The sequence below is a fragment of the Hypoxylon fragiforme genome, assembly GCF_022984875.1.
Source record: "Hypoxylon fragiforme strain CBS 206.31 chromosome Unknown GGS25scaffold_2, whole genome shotgun sequence".
Lineage (NCBI taxonomy): Eukaryota > Fungi > Ascomycota > Sordariomycetes > Xylariales > Hypoxylaceae > Hypoxylon > Hypoxylon fragiforme.
The window spans coordinates 2,817,157-2,843,218 of record NW_026054757.1 but is presented as its reverse complement, the minus strand read 5'-3'; the positions used below and the strand labels follow the sequence as shown (position 1 = coordinate 2,843,218).

The 26,062-nt window shown below is 46.8% G+C and overlaps 9 protein-coding genes across 9 annotated transcripts; 2 read left to right on the top strand and 7 right to left on the bottom strand.

Annotated features, from left to right (window-relative positions):
• Positions 1 to 5,562: 5,562 nt before the first annotated feature.
• On the top strand, positions 5,563 to 6,205 carry GGS25DRAFT_518462 (uncharacterized protein; the record flags this gene model as incomplete). The annotated part of the gene is made up of 2 exons (XM_049263545.1): positions 5,563 to 5,659; positions 5,874 to 6,205. The coding sequence occupies 2 exons, from the start codon at positions 5,563 to 5,565 to the stop codon at positions 6,203 to 6,205; spliced, it is 429 nt and encodes a 142-aa protein (XP_049120340.1).
• Positions 6,206 to 7,252: 1,047 nt separating this feature from the next.
• On the bottom strand, positions 7,253 to 9,021 carry GGS25DRAFT_518461 (uncharacterized protein; the record flags this gene model as incomplete). The annotated part of the gene is made up of 5 exons (XM_049263544.1): positions 7,253 to 7,761; positions 7,837 to 7,905; positions 7,998 to 8,146; positions 8,211 to 8,775; positions 8,838 to 9,021. 5 exons carry the CDS (start codon positions 9,019 to 9,021, stop codon positions 7,253 to 7,255), a joined length of 1,476 nt encoding a protein of 491 aa, XP_049120339.1.
• Positions 9,022 to 9,729: 708 nt separating this feature from the next.
• GGS25DRAFT_518460 (uncharacterized protein) lies at positions 9,730 to 11,198 on the top strand (the record flags this gene model as incomplete). Its single annotated transcript, XM_049263543.1, has 5 exons — positions 9,730 to 9,906; positions 9,965 to 10,365; positions 10,445 to 10,731; positions 10,884 to 11,037; positions 11,108 to 11,198. The coding sequence occupies 5 exons, from the start codon at positions 9,730 to 9,732 to the stop codon at positions 11,196 to 11,198; spliced, it is 1,110 nt and encodes a 369-aa protein (XP_049120338.1).
• Positions 11,199 to 11,602: 404 nt separating this feature from the next.
• On the bottom strand, positions 11,603 to 12,521 carry GGS25DRAFT_518459 (uncharacterized protein; the record flags this gene model as incomplete). Its single annotated transcript, XM_049263542.1, has 3 exons — positions 11,603 to 11,626; positions 11,689 to 12,230; positions 12,380 to 12,521. The coding sequence occupies 3 exons, from the start codon at positions 12,519 to 12,521 to the stop codon at positions 11,603 to 11,605; spliced, it is 708 nt and encodes a 235-aa protein (XP_049120337.1).
• A 768-nt stretch (positions 12,522 to 13,289) lies between these two features.
• Positions 13,290 to 14,004, bottom strand: GGS25DRAFT_518458 (uncharacterized protein; the record flags this gene model as incomplete). Its single annotated transcript, XM_049263541.1, has 2 exons — positions 13,290 to 13,681; positions 13,803 to 14,004. The coding sequence occupies 2 exons, from the start codon at positions 14,002 to 14,004 to the stop codon at positions 13,290 to 13,292; spliced, it is 594 nt and encodes a 197-aa protein (XP_049120336.1).
• Positions 14,005 to 15,308: 1,304 nt separating this feature from the next.
• On the bottom strand, positions 15,309 to 17,154 carry GGS25DRAFT_477020 (uncharacterized protein). Its single transcript, XM_049259816.1, has one exon. The coding sequence runs from the start codon at positions 16,974 to 16,976 to the stop codon at positions 15,777 to 15,779; it is 1,200 nt and encodes a 399-aa protein (XP_049120335.1). The 5' UTR covers positions 16,977 to 17,154; the 3' UTR covers positions 15,309 to 15,776.
• Positions 17,155 to 18,288: 1,134 nt separating this feature from the next.
• Positions 18,289 to 19,256, bottom strand: GGS25DRAFT_477018 (60S ribosomal protein L32). Its single transcript, XM_049259815.1, has 4 exons — positions 19,126 to 19,256; positions 18,870 to 18,994; positions 18,666 to 18,787; positions 18,289 to 18,602 (listed from the first exon to the last, which is right to left on the bottom strand). Exons 1-4 carry the CDS (start codon positions 19,163 to 19,165, stop codon positions 18,494 to 18,496), a joined length of 396 nt encoding a protein of 131 aa, XP_049120334.1. The 5' UTR covers positions 19,166 to 19,256; the 3' UTR covers positions 18,289 to 18,493.
• Positions 19,257 to 19,449: 193 nt separating this feature from the next.
• GGS25DRAFT_477014 (DnaJ-domain-containing protein) lies at positions 19,450 to 21,974 on the bottom strand. The gene is made up of 4 exons (XM_049259814.1): positions 21,528 to 21,974; positions 21,380 to 21,438; positions 20,194 to 21,282; positions 19,450 to 20,137 (listed from the first exon to the last, which is right to left on the bottom strand). Exons 1-4 carry the CDS (start codon positions 21,574 to 21,576, stop codon positions 20,051 to 20,053), a joined length of 1,284 nt encoding a protein of 427 aa, XP_049120333.1. The 5' UTR covers positions 21,577 to 21,974; the 3' UTR covers positions 19,450 to 20,050.
• Positions 21,975 to 22,371: 397 nt separating this feature from the next.
• On the bottom strand, positions 22,372 to 24,455 carry GGS25DRAFT_135017 (FAD/NAD(P)-binding domain-containing protein). The gene has a single exon (XM_049256259.1). It carries the CDS (start codon positions 24,274 to 24,276, stop codon positions 22,708 to 22,710), a length of 1,569 nt encoding a protein of 522 aa, XP_049120332.1. The 5' UTR covers positions 24,277 to 24,455; the 3' UTR covers positions 22,372 to 22,707.
• Positions 24,456 to 26,062: the final 1,607 nt, after the last annotated feature.

Sequence of the window (26,062 nt, the reverse complement as noted above, 5' to 3'; positions counted from 1 at the left end):
TTTGACTTTGCCTCGTCTGTCGGCGCCATGACTGAATTGGCAAGTGGTGGGAACTATTGACAAGCAAGCGACATGTTCGTGAAGCTGTGCTGGGTAAAGGAGCTAAATGCCCAAGGAACTCTGGATTTGACAAGTGTTGTCGGTATAGCTTATGTATCGATAGGCACTAAGTAACAAGGTACACTTTAAACGAGCGAGAAGTAGGTAACCAGTGGGAGGCGTCCGGTGCCGATGCCAGAGCCGTCTTCCTCGCCCTGTACAGCCTACCTACATCATTGTGAGGATGCCCACGTACCAGCCATCGAAAATCACGTCAATGTCTCAGGCCTTAGTCATTTGGTTCGTTCGAGAAGAACCCACGATGTTGGCTGGGTGCTTGAGGGTCTCCCTTAGAGGGGGGATATCTGCACGATCGCTAAGAGGAATGCGAGAGGCAGGGGTCCTCTTGCGAGTTCGGCGAGTCGAGGTGCGGCTCCTTGCCGTCTTCAGAGTCTAGAAACGCCCTCTTTGCCTTCTCCCGTTACGCTTTACGGCTATCCACAGCTTGATGCTACTTTTCTCGGGCCTGATTAAAATGGTGGCTAGAACGAGACATCCTATTATTTCTATGTCAATCCCGTTCACGGGTACCTCTAAGGCCGACAGGACTATTCGCGGTTTGGATCCGTACGCGACCTCTTCTGAGGATCCCCGCCAAACCCCCCTACCCGAGATCATTAACGTTGCGTTATAAGATGATTAGCAGTATGTCCCAAGGTTTTGAGGATGTAGCGCAATGGAAACAGGTGTACATCTGGCTTGGTCATTCACCCAGGCCGTCAGTATAGGCGTAGTAGGCGGCGGAGGTTGCCAATAGGTATGATTCCTAATAATGGAATTAGCATCACATCGGCCGGAGAAAGCCTGTGTTTTGGTGATTTGCGCCAGTTAAGTCTGGATAAATAATGCTCTGGGGATCTCGGTCGGCCATCTCCATAGCCCTTCGAAGCCTCTTGATGCCGCCCATTTCCGAAGTTGCGTGCGGACCACCTTAACTGACTGTTCGATCAATCCATTAGACCACGGCGAGTATACTGGACCATGTGCAAACCGTGTACCCACTCGAGGGTTGGCCATTCACTCCTTCAAAGAGAACCTTGAACTTGAAGGGAGTAGTTCTTAAAACCTGCAGACTGCTAACAAGAGCAAGGAGGGCTACATGTACATGTAGCCTCCGTAGCTTCCAGGCTGATGTTATACATCCCTACATAACAATGCTCTTGTTCTGCCTTGTGGCATTGCCTTTGGGCGATATCCCCTTGAATACTTCACCAGGGCCTGGCAAGACCCTGGTCAACGACGGATTGGAGCTGTCAGTCTTGTGGTGTATAGGTGAAGCCTTACAGACTTTGACTTAAGTCATAAGACATGCAAGTGTTAGCCGCTTTACACTTGGCTCGGAGACCATCAATCGATCAGGCTACCTGAGTCAGACAGCCTAATCTTGATTGAAGGTTGTGGAAGGACACGTCGGCTAACTACTAAAAAGGAGCATTAGCATGAATAGTGATGGACCGAAGACATGAGGTAGTATGCTGGAATTATAGCCTGAGACTTAAAGCGAAGGTAAAGGCTTGATATGTAAAGGCACATTGAACGACGAAACGCTTGGGAAAACATACCTAGGCTTGGTAAGTATCTAGTAAAGAATATATCAGTTGAGAGGGAGAAGACCACTTCCTCTCTTTGGTGTGGTATATCTTGACACTAATACCAACAACCGAGACGTCAAACTCTATGAAAAGCTGTCGGGCTGGGGAACAGAAGACCAGCTTGGTGTTTGCCAGTATACTCGACTTAACCTAGTAGAATGCGACATGCTCTTTCTGTGTTTAATGGGTGAATGCGACAATTGTCGCCCATGTTCGTCTTTGTTATTTGGGCATAGTGAAGAGTAGAATGGAAGCATGCGTTCCTAGCCGCGACAAGAAGAGCATCATGATATCCACCCATTTGATTCTATCATTATGTTAGTGTAGTTCCTGACATCTTCGTTGCTGTTGCCAACTCTGTCTTCATAGTTAGAGAAGAGACCGGTGAATATCTCTTCCATGGTTCTGTGCCTTTACGGGTCCAAGAGGCGGCAGTTGACGGCCATATTGGCCGAATGTCGTCGGCTCGAGGTGATCCACGGAGATCACATCGTGGATACTCGCAGTACTAGACGAAGCCTGGGAAATTTGGACCTGGAGGGAGATAATATAGAAGGCATTCTGGGCTCTCTTCTCGCCCTTGTCAATGTGGCAGTGCGCGTACCTGCCCGCCTTCATTCTCTCCTTCCAGGTCCAAATGTCCCCAGCCTCGCCTAGGATCTTTCGCAATACAACCACAAGAAGGAAGTGTGCGAACGGATTGGTTTGCTGGCGGTATTGCTCAACCTCAACGTCCCAGTCCGCTGCCGTCGTTGGGCCATCATCCACCATCATCTGCTCATTTCCACACCGGGTCCGCGTGAGGAGGATCAGCCGCTTGAGGGCCGCCCGGTCTCGAATCACCTTGCGAATCATCGCATTATTGGGACGATGCAGAAGGCGTCTTCGTACCTCTGGCTCATTTTGGCCCCGGTGTAGGGTTAATTAATTTGAGGGGAGTGATAGAGGGGAAGCAGTTCGTAGTATGAATCTTGTGGTTAGGGAGTTGATTGTGGGCGGAGTAAAGAAGGAAGCCAACAGGTAGTGATAAGATGACAGTGAAAAACAAAACAATGAAATGACCAAGATCAAATCAGTTGGAACGATGCAAGGACGGGTTAGGAGGAGTGCCGGGCGGAGTTGGCTGGGCATCTTGTTAGTTGAGGGACTTTTCTATGTGATATTCTGCATGAAGACCTGCTAGTCGGCGCGGTTGAACAAGAATACCGGGAGCTCGGTGTCTGCAAGATCCTGTTATGTGGTATTGCCACCAACGGCTCAATCGAGCGCTTGGAGATGTATTGGGCTGCTGTCGAGGAATGCTGCAGCATCACCCAGCCTCACCATTCCGAAGCGGTTGAAGTCTCTCAGACCGTTCGAGAGACTTCAAGAATGGAGAAGGGGAATTTAGAGCAAGAGTCGTCGGGGGGGATGAGGAAATGAAATTTCCCACGAGTTTAAATGTGGGAAGAAGGAGTTCTGATTCTTGCTGGGGCAAGGGGCCAACATATTGTGATTGACTAACGAAAGGAGAAGATGATTGAGACGATGCGACAGACTTGTTGCCGTCTTCACTGTACTGAGAAACTGAGGACCTCCGCGCCCAGCTCCAGTCTGGAGCTTTGCTCGGAGGTCTGATGTAGACAGATTGGGTATAGAAGTAGGCGTCCGAACCGTTGAAGGGGCATGACAAGCACTGAGAATCGGTGGCAAGATGGCTGAGCCTAGATGAGATTCGGTGTCGCCAAACCTTTACGAAAAATAGGCTATGAGGTGTAAAACTGGCTTTTCTCCGTGTGGGTATGGTTGTAGAAGGGCCGCGCCGACATGCTTTTCCGAGCTGTCGGTTTCCAGGATACTCTGCTTTGGTCAGTCGAACGTACTCAAGACTGGTGTCGTCGTGATTGTGTCTTTCTCCAGGCGTCTTTCACCTGTGGGGCCATTTTGATCTTGCCCTTCGGTCCTTTTGACACATCCATTAGAAAGTATCGAACAACGTACTAAAGCAAAAAGATAGTAGAAAGGGAAAGTAGGAATTTCTTCAAGCAAGACATGTTGGATGATAGGCGGATTGTTGTAGGAGCAGATATGTCAAATTGTAAAAGTCCCAGAATTGATCAAAGCATGAGATTATTGTGAAGCGATTTTTGTAATTGATCAATTCTGGGACTTTTGGTGTAGTAAGGAGTGTGCTAGAATAGAAGAAAGGTGTGGGTAGACGAAGTGGAAGAAGTGGAAGAAGTGGAAAAGGAAGTTCGAGGGCGCACTACATAGGCGTGTGTTGATCAACAACAGGTCATGCTCCCCTTTAGGTTTTTTTCTTACAATTTCGACTTCAAGCTTTTCTCAAGAAAAGAGGGAAATATATCATGTACGTCTCAAGAAATAATGCGTAGGGAAAGTACTATACCTGGGGTTGACGCGAAGGGGTACCTATGCCACCCCCCTTAATTCGGTTGCACCACCAAGTACTTCCACATCAACACATAATTTTTTTCTAGCGGACAGTAACTTCCTGTAAGGTTCTATAGGCATCATCCCCTTGCAGAAATCACATCTCAGTACCTAATAGTGAGCTGGATGTATCTGGAAACATGGTCTAGTAAGGCAGGTACCCCTTAAGCCCCAGCACTACAATGTCAGTTAGGCATATGATACATACATAGTACCTACCAACACCATTTACATATATGAGTCTAGGAAGTCACGCGCTAGTATTTTAGGCTCTAATTTCGATGTAAACCAAACGCCCTTTCCCTTTCGGATTATCGTACTGTGGGATTTGGGAGTTGTGACACTGTTGGGGGCAGTGGACCAAGATGTGCACTTATATCCTCATTTAGCACCTCTTTACGGTTATTGGAGGCTATTCCAGTTTCGCTTAGCTGTATTTAATTCATATAAACCATTGAACTGACTCTAGAGGCTTTCTACTGTTGGCTGTGATGTTGTGTAGCAAATCAACTGGCAGCACTGGTTCGTGAGTTTTCCAGTCTCAAGAAGACACGACAAGCATTTAATACAGTGGAAGTTAATCATGTATGAATCATATACGAGAGAATGCTATCAAAAATCTATATTTCAAGTTTCAGCATCCATATCTGGATGTCTGTAACCTCCCTCGCCCCTTAACATATGCAATGACAGGTTTGTTTCTAGTTTTACCACAAAGATATAGCATGACCACGTACAATGACCTAAAACCGTGGTGTTATACATTGGAGGGCCTTGTTTCACCCCTGTAGAAAGCTCTTGCTAATAGGCGGGACCAATACTGAGTACTGAATATTGGGCGATGGACTCAGCCAGACACGTACCTGCCCACCTCCTCACGTCTACCTGGGGTATCTATGACTCCAGGCAGTTACTACAAACATTTAATGGTAGGAACGCTCATCCATAAAACGCTCTTTCTATCTACATATATAGTGTACCCCCTATATAGGGAGATACCTACCTATGAAGTAGTAACTACATAATGTTGACTTGAAATTTCTCTGTATTTGCCAGAGTTTTCACTTGTTCTAACTACATACCCAGTAGGTATATATATGCTCTTAGAAACCCCCAACTCCATCAGTACTATGTACCATGTAATATTCTTCTTTCTACCTCAGGCAGCTACCTAGTACAGAAGCTCAACAAAAATTCCTACACTCTTTCCCTACTCACCCAAAACGCGTTCGAGTTCTTACCTTCGCCGTTCTTTCCACCTAAGGTTCCCTAATAATAGCAGGTATCGCTTTGTGTCTAAAAACGAGACACCTTATTCTTCCACTTATTCTTCCAAAGATCTCTTTTATTCACATGCCACATACCACATACTAGTTACGTGCCAGATACCAGATACTACATACTTCATACCATATCACATTAACAATAAATCGAAATAATGAGATCAGTTTGGTCTATCTCTCCGTCGCCGTCGCCGCCCCCGGCACCGGCACCTGTCGACGATAGTGCACCTCATCGAGGTGCTTTAACCCAAGGTATGTAAAGAAAAACCATTTTCAAGTGATTCTCTAGCTTTCCCTCATGATCCGAATGCCTTTGATTAGTATCCTCTAAGCCTGTTTTCCTATCTTCACAAATAGTTATGTATTCCAAATGCCGTCTTTTCTGCTCACTGTCCAGTGTTACTCTTTGCTCAACAATTCAAAGCACTTTCATTGAATGAATACCTTAAGCTGATCCATTTAACAGAAGCGCCCGAGGAACAACCTGCGGCTGTTCAGCCTCAAAACGTTGTCCCTTGTGAAGAGTGCGGAAAGGCGTTCGGAAGCCGTGCTCATCATTCCGAGCACAACAGATATATGCATACTGGCACTGCGTGCTACTACCCAGGCTGTTATGCTACCACGCCAGATGAAGCTAGTCTTCATCAACATCTAGCGTTTTGGCACCCATATCGGATAGCCCACAATGGTCGCTACCATTGCGGTTGGCCGTCCTGCACCAAGAGCTTTGTGAATTCTACTGGGGCTGTGCGATGCACTCGGTTCCACCAGTACGATGCCATGAAAGCCAGCGAGTAACGGCAGCTCCAACCGAAGGAGTTGCGTGAAGAAGGCGCCCGACCAATGTATGTTTTAGTGGTTCCCCAGAGGCGTATCGTGTTGGTACTTTGACTAACTCAGACTACAAGGGGCGGGCTAAATTTGGTCGATCATACCCGGCGTCAGTAGCCCTTCGCTGGGAAAGGGGATTGTCTTTTTCTACTTGGAAGTAACTCCATCTTGCTCACAATGTCGGAACAGATAGAAGATGTTATTGGTAGCTTCACACAAATATATCTCTAACTCCATTAATTAATGGCCTAGATCGTAATGCTGTGAAAAGTCCGACTTCACGTTCTCCATCAAAAACTTCAGAGCTAACCCTACATGTATTAAGTATTAAACAGCAATCCACCAACCTAGGTAGGTAGAAGAGACTGCCCATACCAGTAATGTGATCCTTTCGAATCAGCCCTGGGCTTCATATTTTGCAGAGTGTTTAGAAATCCTTTGGACTTCTGATTCTTAGGTGGCCCACCATACCAGCCCTACCTACATGTAACCCCTACATGTAACCATTCTGCCTCTTCTAGAACCCCAGCAGATATACTTATCTACCCCTGAACTATGTAGATACATCCTGGGTTACGTTTTGATCGTGATTTTCAGGGTTGTACAGGGGCCCTGATGAGAATGTAATGAGGCAGAACTAGAAAGCATAGAACAACATCATTGTTGCGCAAGGATCTCTAACATCTCCCCGGAGACTATGGAAGCTATCCAGGTACAACTATATATAGGTATGTAAGCTATCTTTGTTATATCCAGCCCTCAGGACGATGTAGACCACTGACAAAAGGGACCACACATCTCTTGGCCTGCTTGTACTGCGGCACAGCAGCAATCCAATGCAGTGTACCTACCGCCAAGTTGGGTAGCTGGGGATAACCCTCGGTGTTAAACCTGTTTTTTATTTATTTAGGTGAGTTAGGTTACGGCACATGGAAAAAACCAGAATGCTGAATAGGGCAGAAGGGCAAGGGTGCCTGCCTTGATATTCGTCTACCTAACCTAGCACCTATCTATCTAGCACGTAAAACGACATGTGTATTCGCGCTGCGGGGACGCCCCGAAGGGCTGGTACCAATCCTTCTTCCCAGAGCATTGCCACGGCTTCTCTCCTTCCGCTAGGTTATCCCACGACTTGTCTCCGTATTTCAGCTTGATGATGTAATGCTGCCAGTTCGATGGGGAACACCTCCTGCCCAGCCTGCTATTGTCAGAAGGAGGGAATACGGAAGACGAAGAAGAAGAGCTGGCAAACACGTCGGCGTCGGCGAACTCGGTAGTAGTAGTAGTATCCACGCCACGGCACTCCTGCTCGCTGACACCGGGCTCCAGCTGTTTGGGGAAAGAGACAGTGAGGTCCGACTTCAGCTTCGTGTCCTTGGGCTGCAGAGTTACATCGTCGCCCCACACCAATGTCGACCTCTTCGAGAAAAGCGTCGCGCCCCCGTCGTCGCGGACCGTCAGCGACGTCTCGAGCTTGTCCAGCGGGCCGTGGGACTGCTCCCGCACGAACACGTTGCACGTTCCTGTCTTGTACTCGGGCGGCTTTGTGGGCTAGGCCTTCTGAGTGGTAGTGGTGGTGGTCTTGCCTGCGCTTTTACGTGTCGTCCACGACTTCAAGCTGGTTGCGGATTGGGTGGCGAGGCCGAGGCTTGAGAATTTCGCGTCCACTACAGTATCCCGTTAGATTAGAAGTCAGCTATTTCATTCTCTCTTGGCGGAAGCTCCGAGCTCCCCATTAGAGGTGTCTATGCTTGCTTACGCCAATCCCGCAACTTTAGAGGCAGCCCCCCATCGAAGGTAGGCGCCGGGTCGCCATGATAAGTTCCCGTATAAAGTAGGTAGTCCACCTTCGGAACAGAAGTAATCGTTGTGGTAACGGTTTTGATATTGCAGGTCTTGGCTACATCGCTGTTGTGTCACAATCAGATACGATGCTTAGGTAAGGCTGTGCTGGAAAGGGGGGGGAACTCACTTCGGTTTCTTGGTTTCAGTCTTCACGCTCCAGGACCCCCGCGTTCTCTCCATACTATATGATTTTATTACTTTCACCGTTGGGGTTATTGTTTCGGTACACTCGTCATCTGCTGACTTTGACGTTGGGGTTGGAGATGGCTTTGTCTGGGTCGTGGTAGGATTATTGGTTTTGGAAGAGTTGGTAGTTTCGGGTGGGTTGCTAGCCTTGCTCTGGTTGTCAGTCTTGGTCGGGCTGTTAGTCTTGGTAGGTTTCTCGGTACTTGGAGGCTTGTCGTCGTTTGGTGGTTTGTCATCTTTCGGAGGCTTGTCGTCATTTGGATCTTTGTTCTGAGATGGCTTGCCAATCTCTGGCTGCCCCTTATTCCCAGGTCCAGGTATGATAGGCGGAAGATTGATATGAGGAAAGTTTATTGGGAACGGCAGGTTAGTCGGAGCTGGCGGCGCATATGTCCAGAGCCACCCAAAGGGGGCGATAACAACACCATCAGACGTAGTGGTAGTCCTCAAAGAGGTAAATTTCGGATCCACCACAGGAATTAATGTTGCGATAGGTGTTGGGTTTCCTAAACGAATCCATTAGCACATTATAAACTAGGTTGGGTAATAATTTACTTGGAATACTAACCATTAGTCGCAGTCAACACCAGCGTTGGCACTGGTGAAGGCTCTATTGTGGATGGGTTTTCAGTTGCTGAGGTCTGACTTGGAGCTTCACTCTCGCATTCACATTCGCAAGGAGGGCATTCTTCGCCCAACACCAATTGGCCTATGAGGCCTACCAGGAGAAGCGTATTTCTAATCGTCGGCATGATAATATATCAGGTGTTACTTGAATCAAGAACCGAACAAGTAAAATTCCGCAAGCTAAGGTCTTAAGACTTGGGCTGGTAAGGCACATCTTTAAAAGTCATGAAAGGGTAGCAAGGATAAATACGATGTGATCTTTTTTGGGCCCTGTTAACAATACTGCCTAGTACAAGTAGCATACGATAGCATTTACAAAGTAAGTACATGCTACACAGCTCATGTAGTGTACTAAACCCGCGTACTTGACGAATGTGGCTAACCTAATCGGATATATCGTAGGATCGCGTTAAAGTCTTTGACTTAGGCGGCTGATGCGGCTGATGCGGCGTTGAGGTAAGATGCAAGCATCATTGTTGGATGGAATTTTAAGGAACTTAAGCTTAGTACTTGGCTAAATGTCCAGTAGTTATTTTCGTTCTTGATTAGAAATTCTGTGCATGTGAATGCGTGATTTCCAAGAAATGGATGTCGATGCTTGTTGTGCTATATGTCTACCTAGTACTGGGTGCCAGGTACCTACCTACCCAGGTTCTGCAATAAAAGAGAATCATGGCTTAGGTAGGTATCTATTGGCATTTATCTTTTCCTCCTTTCAGTCCTTTCAATGAGCAAGACTTAGCTCAGCGTCCCTCTACTTTTCCTTCTTTCCACCAACCCTCTGAGTACTGGGTACTACATCTCTACCTAGAACACTTACGGCTACACAGACAATGGTTGGCCGTTCATTACTTATAAGCTTGGCCACCTGCTTATCTCTTGTCGTGACAGCCCAAGCTGGAGAGATCACCCAATTCTTCGTTGGGTACTCGCCGGATGGAGGCCCAGAGATAAACGGGTGTAGTGGGCATGGACAAGATCTGGCAAATGCCTGGAGACAACTTGGACCGGTAGCTAAGATATACTCCTAATATTCGTAAGAAAGATGACACTGACCTGTTTCAAAAGCTCGCCAGTGCCGCCCACAAGGCAATACTAGCATTGGAAAAGCCCCAGCCACCTGGCGATGACTTCGACGAGGCTCGATGGAATTGGAACAACAACGCTAGAATGATTCTAGAAACATTGGCAGTAGGGATAGACCCAGCTACGGGAGGACCAGTAGACGAACCCGGGATGGATGAAAGATGGAAGTACGTCAAGCAGATCGTAGAAGACATCACGTTCGCCTGGGACAACAACCATCTACCGGCATTATCGGCGAATCCAGAACAGATACAGATGAACTTCCTCTTTTGCGGAGACAAAGGGTGGCACAAACTGAGACCGACGGCTATTTTTCCCGACACTAATCCTCCTCAAACCTTTGCTGAGTTCAGTGTTGATGGACAAGTCTTGCTCCCTGATGGGTTAGTGACACCTTGAGACCACGATATTCGTTATCATACCCACATATCCGGAAACAAATTCTGACCCCCTATTCTGCAGTGCCTGGTGGTTCAATGGCCTGATGGTTAAAGTCTTCCCCGACCAAAACAAAGACGCGCCTAACATGTGCGATGGCAGAGTGTCAGCGGTCTCAATTTTCTATCTTAACGCCATAGTTATCTGTGACCCAATATGGAATGCGGAGGTTACTATCAGAGAAATGGTACCCGAGTCGGCGATAAAGGAAGACCAATACATATTCGGGGTCGCGCAAAGCGTCACTGGAACCTTGTATCACGAAATGGCTCATTTGGTTGGATTGCGTCGGTATGGGAATCTCTACGACCGTAAGTCATTTCTTCGAATCCAATTTTTCAATTCAGAACGCTCGTTTGGATACTAGCATGAAGCAATATTTGTCGCAAATGCTCAAGATATTTCCGACTTCTTTGATACTCATTGGGAAAGGGAAAGAAGAGAGCTAACCTTCCCATTCTAGAGCCTTTCTATAACGACGACGGCACACCGATGATGGATTCGAATGGCCAGCCGGTTCTCACATATGGGCCTGCCAAGTGTGTGGCGTTGGCGAAAATGAGACCAGATTTGGTCTACAAAAGCGCTGATTGCTACCTTTATTTTGCCGTATCAGCGTGAGTATAGACTTCATTCCCACAATATCTTTTATTGATTAGCTTAGACGGGTTTCTAACAAAGCAACAGGTTTTATTCAAAGTTTGACTGGTCATCGCTACAGGCTAAGAGTAGAAGCCCACCACGGGTTATACCGCCAGGGGTTAGGCCGCCTACGTAGGAAAATAGGACCTCACATGTATCATAGCTGCAAGGCTACCTAGTATTACAAGAAAAACAAAGAATAGAGGTCATACAGAACGGTTCAAGATGGTACAAAGGATAAATGATGAAGGGTGGCAATGCCCCCGATAGGTATTCGTGATACTGTGGCTAGAGATGTGGCTGGTAACAAAGGGGGTGGCTTAGACGTCAACCTATCTTCAACGTCCAATAAATAAATAAAGCATCACGAACCCTTATATATAATAGAGTCAAAATCCAAAAGTTCAGTGTCAAAGTGCGTTGAATACTGACGATGGTATTGGTTATGTTGTATTCGATCTTTATTGAGAGCTGTCACTATACACCTGCCTTTTCCCCAAGGACTTGCGCCCAATCCAACCCAGCGGCGAATGCCAGGAACTACTCCTCCATCGCATTCTCCCGCTAGTCTCTGATGTTAGCGATGATCTCTAGAAGGCTTGATTTTGGCATAGAATATTACTCACCTCCCTCATCGCGGCCTCAAAGGTATGCTTTCGCGCGCACCGTGTCGCGCTGTTGGGCGTAGCGAACGTCTTCTGGCAGGCGCCCACACCGTTCGCGTCTCCCCTCCAGTTGCACTGGAAGCGGCCGTCCTCGCGCTTGGTCCACTTGTGCGCGAGTATAATGTGCTGGCGGAGGCCGACCTCGTTGGCGGCCGCGAAGCCGCAGCCCTGCCAGAAGCAGCGGGTGCCGATGTGCAAGAACGTCACGTGCTCCTTCAGATTGTCTGCGGTATAGCTGTCTTTACCGCATATCTGGCACCTGAATGGGGCGGGGCGGGGGCCAAATACCGGAGCCATGGCAGGTTCCGGGCCAGGGACCTGACCGGTCCCGGCGGCAAAGGGTTGAGCTGCGGGGGCGTCGACAGCAACGACAGCAGAAGCGTTTCCTTGGGCAGTGATGCCGGTGTCAACGGAGCCGCGAACTGGTGCCTCAATAGGGCCATCGACAGGAGCGTCAACGTTGCTAGTGTCGGGCTTCTCTGGTGCTTGGCTCACCATCACTGCTATGAAGTAAATACACGAGTTAGTGAAATGATAAAAGAATATATTGGAGAGTGAATGAAGATTGAATTGATGGGATCCGTCGAAGGAAGCTATTGAAGCGATGTTGAATCGCTTTAAGGTCAAGTTCTTTCTCCCAATTTGTACGTACCTTGGGCAGCTTCTACTTGCGCCTGAAGCTCGGGCGCGTATAGTCCAGGCGCGATTGGAAGAGGGTGACGCCCATTGGGAAGGACTGGGCGAAGGTGACGAGGAGGGAGGCGATGAGCTGGCTTGCTGTTTTCTTGGCCCATCTTGAATGATTGAGATAACTGGTCTTTGAATTGCAATCAATCTTTGTGTTGTGGAATGAGGAATATTTACCGTGAACTTGGTGTTGTCGCGGAATATTCTTTTGCAATTTATTTTTTGGTTGCGGACAGGAAGGAAAACGGTAGCTTTTCAAGGTCGTTAAATACTTATCGTTGGCAGGTTCAGGCTCCACCAGTCCTCGCTGCGACGAGCAGGTTTCTTTGTGTGCGCGAGAAGATTTTGGCCTCAGGAACACATCCGCCGCTCCTATTACAGTGAAAATTTTAACATGCGCCTTAGGCAGCCGGTAGGGAGTTGTATTGCGCGAATACACTTAACATGCTCACCCTGAAAGCAACGGAACCGTTCGGTACCATCTGCTCGGTAACAAACAGGAGGAAATACTCTCACTATCTGGGCAAGGAAAAGTCACATAGAGTCTTAGGGCTAGTTTTATATATATATTGTGTTCGAACATCTCCATCTTCATGTTGGCATCGATAATATACCTACCTACTATGAGTGGTAGCTTGGGGATTCAAAAGTTCTCAAATGGCGCTGCTTTATATGTTTTGGGTAGAGCATTTAGCAACAGTCATCAGAGAGACTGACATGAATCTACGGAGAACGTATTAATGGGCAAACCTTCTGACTCATCAGTGTAGCGGGATTATCTGAAAATGACTACTATGCCAATTTGTAAATAGCATGGCTTCAAACATGGTCACATATTCTTAGAGTCAGCTTTGGTTTTTTATTTTTTTTATTCACTATATAGATGACTGGTCACGAGTGGCACTCGCGCGAGCGGCGGCCTCCTTTGCGTCGTATGTATGGAATCTAGCACAACGCAACGGACCACTCTGCTTGGTAAACACCTTCAAGCAAGGTGCGCCCCCGTGTCCATCCCCTGGCCAGTTACATACGTACTGGCCCTCAACTAGGGTGTAGCTATGGGCCGAAGAGAGGTGGTGGCGCAGGCCTCGTTCAGTCTCCATAGTGGTGTTACAGCCTTGCCAGTAGCACACGGTTCCGATGTGCATGTACTTTCTGTGCTGTTCGGCATTCGCTCGTGTCGTAGATTCTTTCTGGCACAGATCGCAAATGTATAGAGCCTGTTGATCCGGTTGCTGATCTTCCCGTTCATCAGGCCCAGTGCCTACTATACGTGTCAAGTTAGTATAGAGCGTTCCTTCGGGGAGAAATCAATGAGAGGTTCAAGGAGTTTTCGAGCAGAAACTCGAGCACTTCTTGACTACTTTGATTATCTCATGAATACATACCGGAGACGCTGCGAATTGGAAGGGGACCCATGGTCATTCCACCCAAGGTGGTGCCACTTGGAAGGGACCTCAAAGAAGGGTAGACCCCGCGGCCTATCGGTAGCGGGTGGCGGCCGTTAGGTAGAGTAGGTCGAAGTGATGGATCAAGACGACGGGGAATGGGAACTTGAGTTTCTTGACTCATGTTGATAGCGTCCGACATGTTGTAATAGTATTTGTGAATTAAGTATTGAAGAAATTGTTATGTAGTTGTATGTAAGACTGGTGTTTGGGGTGATCTGTCGTGACGACCAAGAAGGGTTGATGAAATTCACAGAGTTGAGAAGAAAAGATAGTTTTGTGTCGCATTTAATTGTATTTATTTAATTGCAAAGTAGGTAGGAACAAGTGCGACGGCTGGCTTATATACTTCTGCTGAAATTGGATGCCTGAGGAATCTATGGGCGTAGTCCACGAAAATAACTGCTCGCGCTAGCATCTCTTCCTCGGTGTGTTTTTAAACAGTGTGCTGCACTTATGGTACCAAAGTGACAATGAAATTGCACACCGTGATGGTGTATCTAGGTACATACAATAGGAGAGACTCCCATGAGCAAGAATGAGCAATGAGGCATATCAAGCAAGAACGGGAATTTATATAAAGTAGGCTAATCTAGCAGAAATCCATATTTATTTCTGAATATACTTGTTACTTTATAAACCAGCAGAGAGTCGAAGATCAATCCAATTGTGATGGTCTAAACAGGTTTGATCAAGTTGAAGTATAATGGCATTGGAGATGATATATAACGTGGCCTTCTCGTAGGCCAATTTCAAACAACTTCTACGACAATATAACAATCGTTTGATTCCAACAATGGAAATATTCTCAGTGGTGTCAGTAGACATACTCTTTGAACGCGATCCAACCTCTTGCCCCTTTTCCCCGCTATTCACCCCTGAGCCCCACCACGCCAACATAGACTCTAGCAAAACATGTATTATCTGTACCCAAACTGACCAAGTGTGGCCATGAGAGTATTTACTGTTGACTAAAGTAGAATTTATACAATGAGATATAACAATTGTTCGTTAAGATGTGTCATTTCACCCCAGAGTATGAGTCGTTATTGGCTCCTCGACAAACACCTCTACGATCCCTGCCTTCATCCCCACGGGGCAAAATACACAGGTATCACAAATGAAAGATACGTCAATAGTTACGATACTTCAGTGTTTTGGTATGTTTATATTTTTTTTAAAAAAAAAAAAACATGCCTAGTGCCAAAACATACATAGCAAATCTCTCTCTGCGTGCTTGTGCCGATTTCTCCTGTCATACACGCCCACACCCTGACCCAAGGGATACCCATATCCTAGCGATTGCTCGCAGTTACTCTAACTGTTCATATCCAAGCCCCTAAGAAATTTTAACATTGGTAGAGAGGGTGCTCATTCTCATTATACATATGATATCTACCTGAGCATCGCAATTCCGGAAGGAATAGGGGGATCAAGCTTGATGGACGCAAGGTCGATCATAGTACAGCTCCAACATTGTTGGGACCAAACAACATCATTTTGTCATGATTGTAGAAGAAATACTTCTTCTCTCTTGTTACTCTGCGGTCTTTTTTGACTTTTCATACTATAGGTAAAGGGAGTGTTCGTGAGCTTAGGGAGAAATCGAAATAACCCAGTTCCTAGTCTCGCCCCCCTTTCCATCACCATTCATGTTCTGTTGAGAATGTATAGAACAGATTAATGAAGACAAAGAATGTGTTGATATTCTCCTTTTTATTTCGGTTTTCTTGTTTTTTCTTGTTTTCTTTTTCTTTTTGTAAAAAAGATTATTTGTATGGCCATGGATTAGGCCATGAATGAGTGTTGAACCCGTCATCCTTTACTTAAGGACGCTCTCGTAGCTCTGGGAATGGCGAAACCGTGTTCTCATTATGGTAGTCTCTTTCACTTCTTCTTGTATTGATAGCCGCTTTAACGCCGAGTATTGCTCTGCCGCCAACTTTCCACGATGTCCTGGGCACGAGTAGTGTTCGGATAAGGTCGGCGTCCAGACTTGATCCACGATGAAACATCATACTCTCTCTTTCGTTGCTTTGCACGCGATGCGTCATCGTTTACGTCGAGGTCGCGGTGCTGGCGTTTCTGTCCTGGCCTCGTTTGTGGCTTGGTGTCCTGAGAGGTTGGTCTGAATCCGCGACCAACTGCCATGTCCTTTGGAGGAATTATCGCTGGTGGGTCCTCACCATGGTCATTGCGTTCATTGTTCGCGACTTTCTTGTTGCGCGCAGCCTTTTTCTTCCGAGCAATCTCTTTCTCGTGCAATATGGGGAACTCTTCCTCTATCACATCATCGATATGGTCAAAATCGTCGTCTTCAGCTTCGTGGTGACTGGAGGGCGGGGTTGCAATCTGAATACGCCTACTATCGCTCTCGTCATCCTTGATCGATACTATATCTCCGATAGACTCTGTGTATTCTGATATCACATCAAAATCGGTGTCCGAGAGTGCTGTCACATTAGGATCGCTTTCCGAGACTGACTTCACAGAGGCACCCTTATAGCCGCCCATTTTAACGAAGTCAACCCAAGCCTCTAGCATCCAATTGAACACTCGTACTGACGTGGGATCATCCGACATAGTCTGACGCCGCCCGTTGTACGTTGAACGAACATAATAATGCTCTGACAGATCCTCCCATTCATCATCGTATTGAAAAGCATCATATCCCAAAGAGCTAGTCCACGTGAGCGTACGTGGGTACGCGAGTAATTGAAAAGGATACGACTTTTCGACAACCTGGTACAGACAGAGCCACCGGAATAAGCAGTCGTTGCAAGGCTTCCACGTAGTCCAGTCACTTGCTATGCTTTTCAAAGTACGATGAGTAGGGGGGTCGCATGGGGTGGTCGGGAGTCGATCCTTGTCGCAATAGCATACCCAGTTGCACTTCCTGTTAGTGCATTGCGATCCAGCAACTTGAAGGGCTCGGTCCTTGTAAACAAGATAAATCCCATCCTCTGGGAAGTCAACGATATGTCGACTACCCTTGCCAATGCCTAAGAGCACTTTAGATCGAGGTTCACCCCTGCCGTCATAGGTAGAAGCTATAACCGTCATGGGTTGAGAGGGAATAGCCGAACAGGCGACGCAGTTATGTTCTGCGACCATCTTAAACTAGAAAAAGGAAGAGTAAATGTCTGAATTAGACCTTGCGTCTATCTCGAGTTGAAAGATGATCTCGGAGTTGAAAGGATGGGTCTAGACAATCTAGAAGTGGGAGATGACGGTTAAAGAAAGGTAAAGGTGTATCCTGGCTGACAGTTGAAGATGAGTTATGGGAGTTGTGGTAAGTAGGTAGGAATGAAAGTTGTATATTAATGATACTGTATATTGACTTCCGATGGAAAATTAATTGCAGGTTGGGAATTAAGGAGATCTGAATGCTAGAAACGCTGTAGAGCCTTAGGCAACAAGGGGTAAAGTACCTAGGTAGGTAACTTCCAATGTTATCAATAAAGATGATGAAGCTATCTCAACATGTTATGTTTATCCTATACAATCATATATAGGCATCCAAACAATATTGTTCCATAAAACAATAAGGTAAGGTATGATACTCTTTATCGAAGTCTGGAACAGCGATGGCTATATTAGCACCTCTTGTTTGTCTTCATTTCTGGATAAAAACCCTCACGGAACGAGGTAGGTGAGGCAGATCCGAGATGTATGTTCAGCCGTCTTTGTATAAGTTTGAAATCTGAACCCCTTCACGGTTTAGGCGTTTAGGAAAAGTATTGAATTAGGAACCTAGGAGAACATACCGTCTTCACTTACTACCTAGTAGATAGACAACCTATGATCCTTACCAAGCCACGCCAACCGGTCGGATTATGAAAATAAAGCAACAGGCAGCTCTGTAAGACGTAGGTATTCTGTATGTGTTGTGTGCTGTATAATCCACCCTAGTCTGCCGAATGCTCCAAAAGAAGTACCTAAGGTGGTGTCGATGCGCCGTTTGATGTCTCGAGTATCGACCAAACTTATCTCAAATAAGTATATAGGATGACGAATCCGAAGAGATTAGACTTGAATTCAATAAGGATCTACCTAGGTAGGTAGGCATTTACCATCGCGATAGTAGATCAAAATCGAGGAGTGGTCGTAATATTAGTGCGTGGAGAGATGCTGTATTATAGCGTTTACGAGCCGACCCGATTTGCAAATCTCACACCGTTCGATCACCTGAGTTCAGGCTTTAATGGCCTGGAGCTCATCCCGAAACGTAGCCTGAATTGCAAGTTCCTATACCTTTTTACCTCGAATTCGTTAGGTCGCGCCACGCTCGTTCATTCGCGTACAGCCTCATCCGTCTTAGATCTACACGTGTCACAGCCCAACTCGCGCCTTACCGCGCCGTGTGGCATTATGATTGGAGGAGCAGTCTCACATCACGAGTGAACGTATATCGCCGAAAAGGGCACTGATTAGTAGTAAGAGTCATAATACGTGTCATCGTAGAAGGCGTATTGTATTTCCCTAGCACGAAAATTACATGCTAGCTCGAATTCCGTCCGTAGACCATAGAGCGTAAAACCCTTCCCATGCATGCAAAGTAGTTGGTGAAAACGAGAAACCGGACACCCCCAAATCCATTGTCGCCACCGTCCTCAATAGCCGGTACCATCTTAAATTTCCGTGGTAACCTTGGCCTTGGGGTTGGTGACCTTGACACCCAATTGCTTTGCTCGGGCAATGATGTCGATACGCTTTCTCGACGAGACGCTGTGGGCGATCCTATAACCCCCATTAGTTAATTTGGTCATCACCAAGGCTTTAGGGTGATTTGATTCGACATACTCGGCAGCGTAGGTACGGTTGTGCATCAAAAGTAGCTCGACATCCTTTGTGTTGTTGACGAGGAAGGCCTTGTGGCCGGAGGGCATCATGTGACGAGTCTTCTTGTTAGAGCCGAAACCAATCTAATTACCACATCCGTATTAGCAAAACAATATTTCCGGATCCTTTGATTGTAACTTTATAGTGAATAATGGTTTAACGTACCGAGGGCATAGTCATGCTACCTCTGAATCGTCGTCGGACTCTGTTGTCGATACCCTTCGGCTTGCGCCAGCTGCGGTCGAGACATTTGAAGCGATCGCTCTGGTGGCGGTTGAAGGTCTTGGTTCCTATACAAAATCATTCCGTCAATATTTCATCCTGTTGGGTTTTCTTTCTTCTTTTTTTGAAATTCTTTCTGTCCATCTTCACTTCAGGGCGTGTCGTGTGAATCGAGCAATGGGTAACGGGTCGAACATACGCTTCTTGACGATCGGGACATGTTTCTTTGCGGCAACCATCTTGAATTGAAATTGTTAGTATGATAAAATTGAGGTATATTAGATAGTAGGCAGTTCAAATAGTTTACCTTGACTGATTTCCTGGTCGATGTCTTGATGGAGGTGGGTGGTGATTTGTTCGGTCTCTAATCGCGAAAATTCAATGAGGTATGGGTGCAATTGAGAGCCACCAAAACTTTCCAATTGCGCGCACAACAGCCTAATTTTCCGCTAAGGGTTTTTATTAGGGCTGGTAGGAATTTTGGTCACGTGGAGAAAATTGAAACTTTGAACATTTACAGTTTGTGAGTGGGTACAGAAATACAAAGGTGGAGACTGCCAGGACACTGTGTGTGCTCAGCCACTTGTGGCTAACTATAACTATTCTAACCTACAAGGGTCAATGAACATTGAACTTGAAGCCTACAATGCTGAGGTTCACTGTGCAACATTCAATGTTCAAGTTGACATCGGAACATAGGTACTTAAATGTATTAACCTCCTATCATCTTTGGCAGAGTGCTACCCGATCCAGGAATGTGCCAATCATTCATCACAACAACCATAGTAGTAAGAGAAATACGATTGGTATATTACCGAGTCTCCTGTAGAATAATTGCTAGGTAGCAATATCTCGGCGACATGCAGTTCTGTAAGAGTTCCAGTATTGGACTCAGTCTAATAACGTAAAAATGGAGATGTAATTCCTCTCTCTGATCCCTCCCGTCGAGGGAAATCCCTATCCGCGATTTCTATAGCCATTGACTCTCCTTCGTCACTGCCATGGGATATTCGTGGTAAAGCCGAACCTGGTTTTGGTGAACTGCCCGTGGTTCATAATAAACCGAGATCCTCATCCGAGATATCCAGACTCTGCCAAACCAAAAGATCGTAACTCATAACTCATTACTGCTGTGCACATTGTGGTCCAGCCTCCTCGTCATCATCTTCCCATCCTTCCCCAAAGCGTGGGTCACCCGAATTTGCACCCATCTAATTAAATGTTAGTTATGATTAATTTGAGGACAGCAGCTGTATATAAAACATACCTCATCAATGTCAGCGTCATCGTCATAAGCCACTTCGTCAGACTCATCAACTTTGATCTCTGGTGGAGGGCCAGGCAAGAGTTTCTGAAGAGACTCATACGCCGCATCGTCCTTGAGCCAACCGTCCTCGGGGAATTCAATCTTTACCATAAGATAAAGATTTCCTTTGGATTCTCCTCGCTTCAATGGCATACCCTCACCCTCTACCTTGAGCACCTGTCCTGGGTGGAGCACCTTGCCTCGTGGACGGTCAATGTGAATACCTCGACCGTCGAGATGCTGAATAACAACACGGGAGAAGCCACAAAGAGCCTCCGCAACGGTGATATCAAGGTCGGCTGAGAGGTCATCTCCGATGCGGTTGAAAACCTCGTGAGGCTCCTCGTCAAGAACAAAGACCAGATTGCCGGGTGTTTGATCGGGGTGTTGGTCTGCTTCGCCTTCAAGGACGATTCGCTCGCCCTGACGCGAGCCACGGGGGATGTAGATCTCGAGCGGCTTGGTCTCTAGGACGGTGCGCTTACCCTTGCACTTCTTACATCGGTCCTTTTCCTTAAAGTAGTTACCGGAACCCTGGCACCTATCGCACACAGCCGCTTCGCGCGTGATGAGGCCGGGCCCAACTTGTCGAAAGGCTTCCACGTGGCCGTGTCCCTTGCAGCGATCGCATGTTTGGGGCTTGACCTTCTCTTTGCCGCCGGTGCCTTTGCAAGTTCCACATATGACATTCTTGTTGGCAGCGAATTTGACAGTTTTGCCCTTGTAGAGGTCCTCTAAGCTGACGGTATACTTGGACTCCTCATCAGGACCACGTCTCGGTCTTCGAGGTCCAGCTCCGGGACCGCCGCCCATGCCACCACCTCCCACGCCCATGCCAAACATCTGTGCCAAGATATCGTTGATATCAACCTCTTCGCCCATACCTCCACCTCTGGAAGGGTCGAAGGCAGCCATGCCATGTTTGTCGTACATGGCACGCTTCTCCTCATCTCGAAGAATTTCGTAGGCTTGAGTTACAGACTTGAACTTGACTTCGGATTCTGCTCGCTGATCTTCGGGGACTTTGTCGGGATGGTGTTGTAGTGCAAGCTAACAGATTTCAGCCTCGTCAGCAAATGTTCCGGTAACATTATCATATTGCAATATTGTCAAGAATATTCATAACAAGAGAACATATATATCTCACCTTTCTGTATGCCTTCTTGATATCATTCTGGCTTGCGTCTTTGCTAACCCCGAGAAGTTCTGAAGGCGTTTCGTTTAGTCAGCGATGCATAAGACTGGGAGGAATTGCGGTGGATGGTAAGGTCCAGGCAATCAAAAGATTCACTTACCATACAATTCGACATCGTCGCCCTCGGCACCCGGACCAGGTGACGACATGATGAATTAAAATAGGGTATGGTGATGTGAAGTGAAAAAGGTGATATATCTTGAAGAAGATTATGCCGTGTAGGTGCTAAGTAAGTAAGTAGGCGGGTCTCTGTCTCTAGTCGTATAGTGGGCTGCGAAGCAGAAAATATTTGGCGGGGCAGTCCTATGTAATAATGTGCACGTTGGTCTTGGTCCCTGTACTCCTTGACTTTTTGAGTCCAGGTTGTAGCGGACTAGCAGAGAAAAACAAGCCCTTGTAGACTGTAGTGCAAGTTGCAGTTTCTAACTAGGTGCATGTATGTCCCGTTATCGCCGTCGCTACACTTAGCAGACGCTAAGCAATTTCTCAATCAAAGTGACGCGCTTTCTCAAAGTTTATTTCTATCGGAACAACTAGAAGGCAGAGATTTGTAAGGCTGACCACTGGCAATTGCTGCCTACTATGTACTACATACCTACATGCATCATTGATGTTGTGATTGGGCAATCATGTAGTCCTAGTACATATGCAGTACCTAGTAGCTTTTCAGGGTCACTGCTTCTTACAGGCCTTATACTGCCTACCTAGGTACCTATAACCCCTATATATATCCTCGACTTTCAATTCTTCAGGGTTGAATTTTAACTACAAAGGTATATGCTAAGTATCCAGTACTACTAGTTAGTACCTACCCTTTCAATAAATGAACTGCTAAAACCCCCACCTACTACTAAGATAAGGCTACCTAGGTAACGAATCAAAAAATTATGTTGTCGATAAAGCCATTCCCCTGAACCCTTCTTGTGCAATAATATTGACTCTGGACTACCCTAGGTATACACGATTACATCATACCAACCTAGTTATGTATGTACCTGGATTATAAGTATATTAGCCAATCGCATTATACACTTTATTCTTTGCTGAGACAATTCCGCTGATGATTCTTGAAAAGAATAAAGAAAAAATAATAATGGAGTGATTGCTATTTCCGACATATACTCTAATTCTCTATCTCTATGTTAGGTGCCTCTATTCTAATAGCCTGACCATAATAACATGACGAAGTTATGTACACTTGCGCTATCGTACATTACATTCTACATTCTATATTTGACATCCCATACCCTCAGCCCCATCGTGAGAGTACTACATCAAAGTCAAAACCTCGATATATCCCTCCCAAATATCCAGGACAAGGCCCAGTAAAACGGAACGGTAACCTTGTTGCGTATGCTCATGCTACGCGTGAGGTAGGCGGTGCGCCACAGGACCCAGGCCATCCACCCCTTCAGCTCGTCGGCACTGCTCTGGTGGATGGCCGTCCAGTTACCCAGGTATGTCATTGTTCCCAGGTTACGGAAGCGAAACGGCTTCTGAGCCACGTCACCTTTATTCAGTCGCTTTGCCAAGTGTGCTGCCTGCTGGCTCGCCACTTGTGCTGTCGCTGGTAGACTCGTCTCCGAGATCACTGTGCAGTCCCCGATGCCGTACACGTCCGGCAAAAGCGACGTTTTTTGCCCATTGTTTGGCACTGGCTCCCCTGTGGTCGTGCTAGGGATCATATGTACGCGAAGATTGGCATCTGTGACGATGCCACCTGTTTTAGCATCCTTTTGTAGCTTCATCTCTGAACCCGAAGAAGATAACTTGAAGGCCTTTTCCTCCAGCTTCTGGATTAAGGGGTTCTGCATCAACCCGGTGCTCCACACCACGATACCCGCGCCAACCTCTTCATCACCGTACTCCTGGATTTTCAACTTAAAGCACCCTTCGCAGTCCTCGTCAGGCCGGAGCCGGGTAAGATGGTGTTCCGTCTTAACGTTGATACACTCGCGCTTGAACCGATCCATGGCGTAATCAGCCAGCTTCTTGTCGAACATGGGTAGTACCTTGGGCGCTACATCGTACACAGTAATGCTTACGAATTTCATCAAGCTCGGATACGTTTTTGTAAGGTCGTCTCGAATTAGATCGTGCAGCTCAGCGGCGTATTCGATGCCGGTAGGTCCACCACCCACAATGGCGAAATGCAACAACTTTTTACGCTCCTCATCTTTTGTGATGGGAAGTGCAGCCTTCTCGAAGTTTTGCAGCACTTTCATGCGGATTTTACGAGCATCCCCAACATCGCGCAGAAAGTTTGCGTGCTCACGCACGCCTTCCACGCCAAAGGTCTGTGAGTAGGAGCCGATTGCGATAACAAGCTTGTCGTATTCGACATCGAACATAGAACCTTTCCCCTTTTTACCATCGGGATGGTGGGTTAATGCCAGCCGCGTTCTCGATGCCAGGTCGTCGGAAGTATTCGCTTCCACGCGAATAGTCTTGTGTGCGAAATCAATATCATCGGCCCACCCTTGATGAAATTGGTCAAGGGAGAGTCTCCTAACTGGTTCAACGACAGCTCGAAATTCCAGCGTGCCCACCGCTGTACCAGCAAGTAAAGGGGTGAAAACAAAATAGGACCGAGGTGAGATCATGATACGCTCATATTTATCTGGGTCAAGGCTACGCGCGAACCCGTACCCAGCCCACCCTGATCCCAGAATAACCACACGTTCCCTTTTGCGCCCATCGCTGGTAGCTGTGCTAGCTAGTCGCAGCCCGCGAGAGGCATATGGTAGGTGGCCGAGGCCAAGAGCGTTGAGGGATGCGGCTGACCTTTGTGTCAGCAAATGATAGCTTGCCCTAGCAGTACTACTTAGTTGTAGTGTTGATGTTGCCATAACCTATAACGGATAAACATGCGCGATGAAGAAGAAACAGGCTAAGGTTCGGTCCTGATGTAGTTGTATGAGGTTCTCGTACATATATGAGAAAAGTTACTTACCAGGTGAGTATTCTTCTTAAATTCCAATAAATATAAAAACGAAAAAAAAAACCCAATATCGAGATAACGAAAATAATACGGCTTGTGGTGTTCCACTTTATCTTCCTTCTAAGCTCTAAGCTCACGAGCGGATGAGTGAGAATGGGTGAGACTGAGGCTAAAGAAGGCTGGTAGGCTGTCTCACGACGCTTTCAGCTAAGGTCCGAGGACTAGCCCAGTTATCCAATTGATTAATAATGGATCCCTTCATTACCGATGAATCCGGTCGCACTAACTGGCCAATTCCCGCAGTCTTTCGGGATCCCGAAATCTAAAGGGGCCCGCTCTATTCCGGCGGTCTGGATACCTACATGCCAGGGTTATTTATTTGTAGGTAGGTATAGAGTCATTTCGCGTGTCAGAAGATCAATGGATCACCAGGGACTTTTTTTCTTTTTTTTCCTTTTTTTTCTTTTTTTCTTTTTTTCTTTTTTCTTCTTTCTTGCTTTTCCTTTTCCCCCTTTCCGCCTTCGCTACCAGGCTCTTGCATGTAGTCGCTTAATTTATATCTCCGTACTCGGAGTAAGCAATAATTATGTTATGCGTTTTACTCATGAGCTCAATTTTGTCATATTCCCCTATTTTCTATTTTCCTCGGTGGCTAAATTGAAGGGTCAGTTGGCTCTTGGCGACCGATCCTTCTCACATGAACTATGCACCTGAGCTCAACTCAACTTTTCTTATGCGAATGCGAGGCCACAAGCAAGAGAGAAGGACGAGAAAGGAGTCATAATGAATCTCTAGATATCATCACCCCCATATAAATATACCTAGTACATACATGTACATACACCTATTGAGACCGGCGCATTTGTAAGGCGAATTCGGCCAATTAAAAGCGAGTCGACGACCGGTGCCTATTATCAATATTTATCAGGATAACAAGAATCCCGCTTTGCGCGCTGCACGCTTCGCATGCTTGCTTTAGCCAAGAAGCACACTCCCTCCTATGCCGCTTACCTACGTTGAAGAAGCAAACAGTATACCCTCTGCACTTCCCTCCCGGACTTATTACTAGATGCCGCATCTACATATAGACTTGCATATGCAAGTTTCGGGCCTGTGGGAGCCGGTGTCCGAGACATTTTGACATACAGGTATAGCGCAACTGTCATGGCTTTAAAACGGTTACAAGGTCGTTCATTATCTCTTTACGCGTATGTGTCCGCCCTCTCAGCCCGGACGCGGATGGGCTAGAGAGTGCTCATAAATAAATCCTTGGAGTATTAACGCCCAGCATGGGGTTGGAAGCAGGGCGTGTGAAGAGTGAGAAAGGGGGGGGAGGGGGAAGGCACTCTCTCCTCAACACTATTTGTCTACCCAGGTAGGTACCTACCGAACGGTTAGGTTAGTATCATAGCAAGTAGGTAGGTAGATGGCGAACTAACATAGTAACATAATTACATACCTCACAGCCATCCCCTTACTAGGTCTCCGTCGACTCGGTCTGGAAATTATCGACAGATAGATACCAGACCAACCAGCTTCTGATTATAATGCGCGTCCTCGAAGAACTTCACCCCACCCTTCTCTCTTCGCGACAGGGGTATTTTTTTTTTACGTGGAGATGTTTGATGAGCATGGCGTAGATGAGGCACGTACGTAGATGCTAGTAGTAATGCAACCGGATATTACACCCCTAG

What these genes read in the sequence shown, in the direction of transcription:
- GGS25DRAFT_477020 (XM_049259816.1), bottom strand. Translation starts at nt 16,976, where the DNA reads ATGGTCGCAGAACATAACTGCGTCGCCTGTTCGGCTATTCCCTCTCAA.
- GGS25DRAFT_477018 (XM_049259815.1), bottom strand. Translation starts at nt 19,165, where the DNA reads ATGGTTGCCGCAAAGAAACATGTCCCGATCGTCAAGAAGC. An exon ending in TGTCCCGATCGTCAAGAAGC is followed by an intron (nt 18,995 to 19,125) that starts GTATGTTCGACC and finishes GATTTTGTATAG; the next exon opens with GAACCAAGACCTTCAACCGC. An exon ending in AACCGTACCTACGCTGCCGA is followed by an intron (nt 18,603 to 18,665) that starts GTATGTCGAATC and finishes TGGGGGTTATAG; the next exon opens with GATCGCCCACAGCGTCTCGT.
- GGS25DRAFT_477014 (XM_049259814.1), bottom strand. Translation starts at nt 21,576, where the DNA reads ATGTCGTCACCTGGTCCGGGTGCCGAGGGCGACGATGTCGAATTGTAT. An exon ending in CGACGATGTCGAATTGTATG is followed by an intron (nt 21,439 to 21,527) that starts GTAAGTGAATCT and finishes AAACGCCTTCAG; the next exon opens with AACTTCTCGGGGTTAGCAAA. An exon ending in ATGACGCTGACATTGATGAG is followed by an intron (nt 20,138 to 20,193) that starts GTATGTTTTATA and finishes ACATTTAATTAG; the next exon opens with ATGGGTGCAAATTCGGGTGA.
- GGS25DRAFT_135017 (XM_049256259.1), bottom strand. Translation starts at nt 24,276, where the DNA reads ATGGCAACATCAACACTACAACTAAGTAGTACTGCTAGGGCAAGCTAT.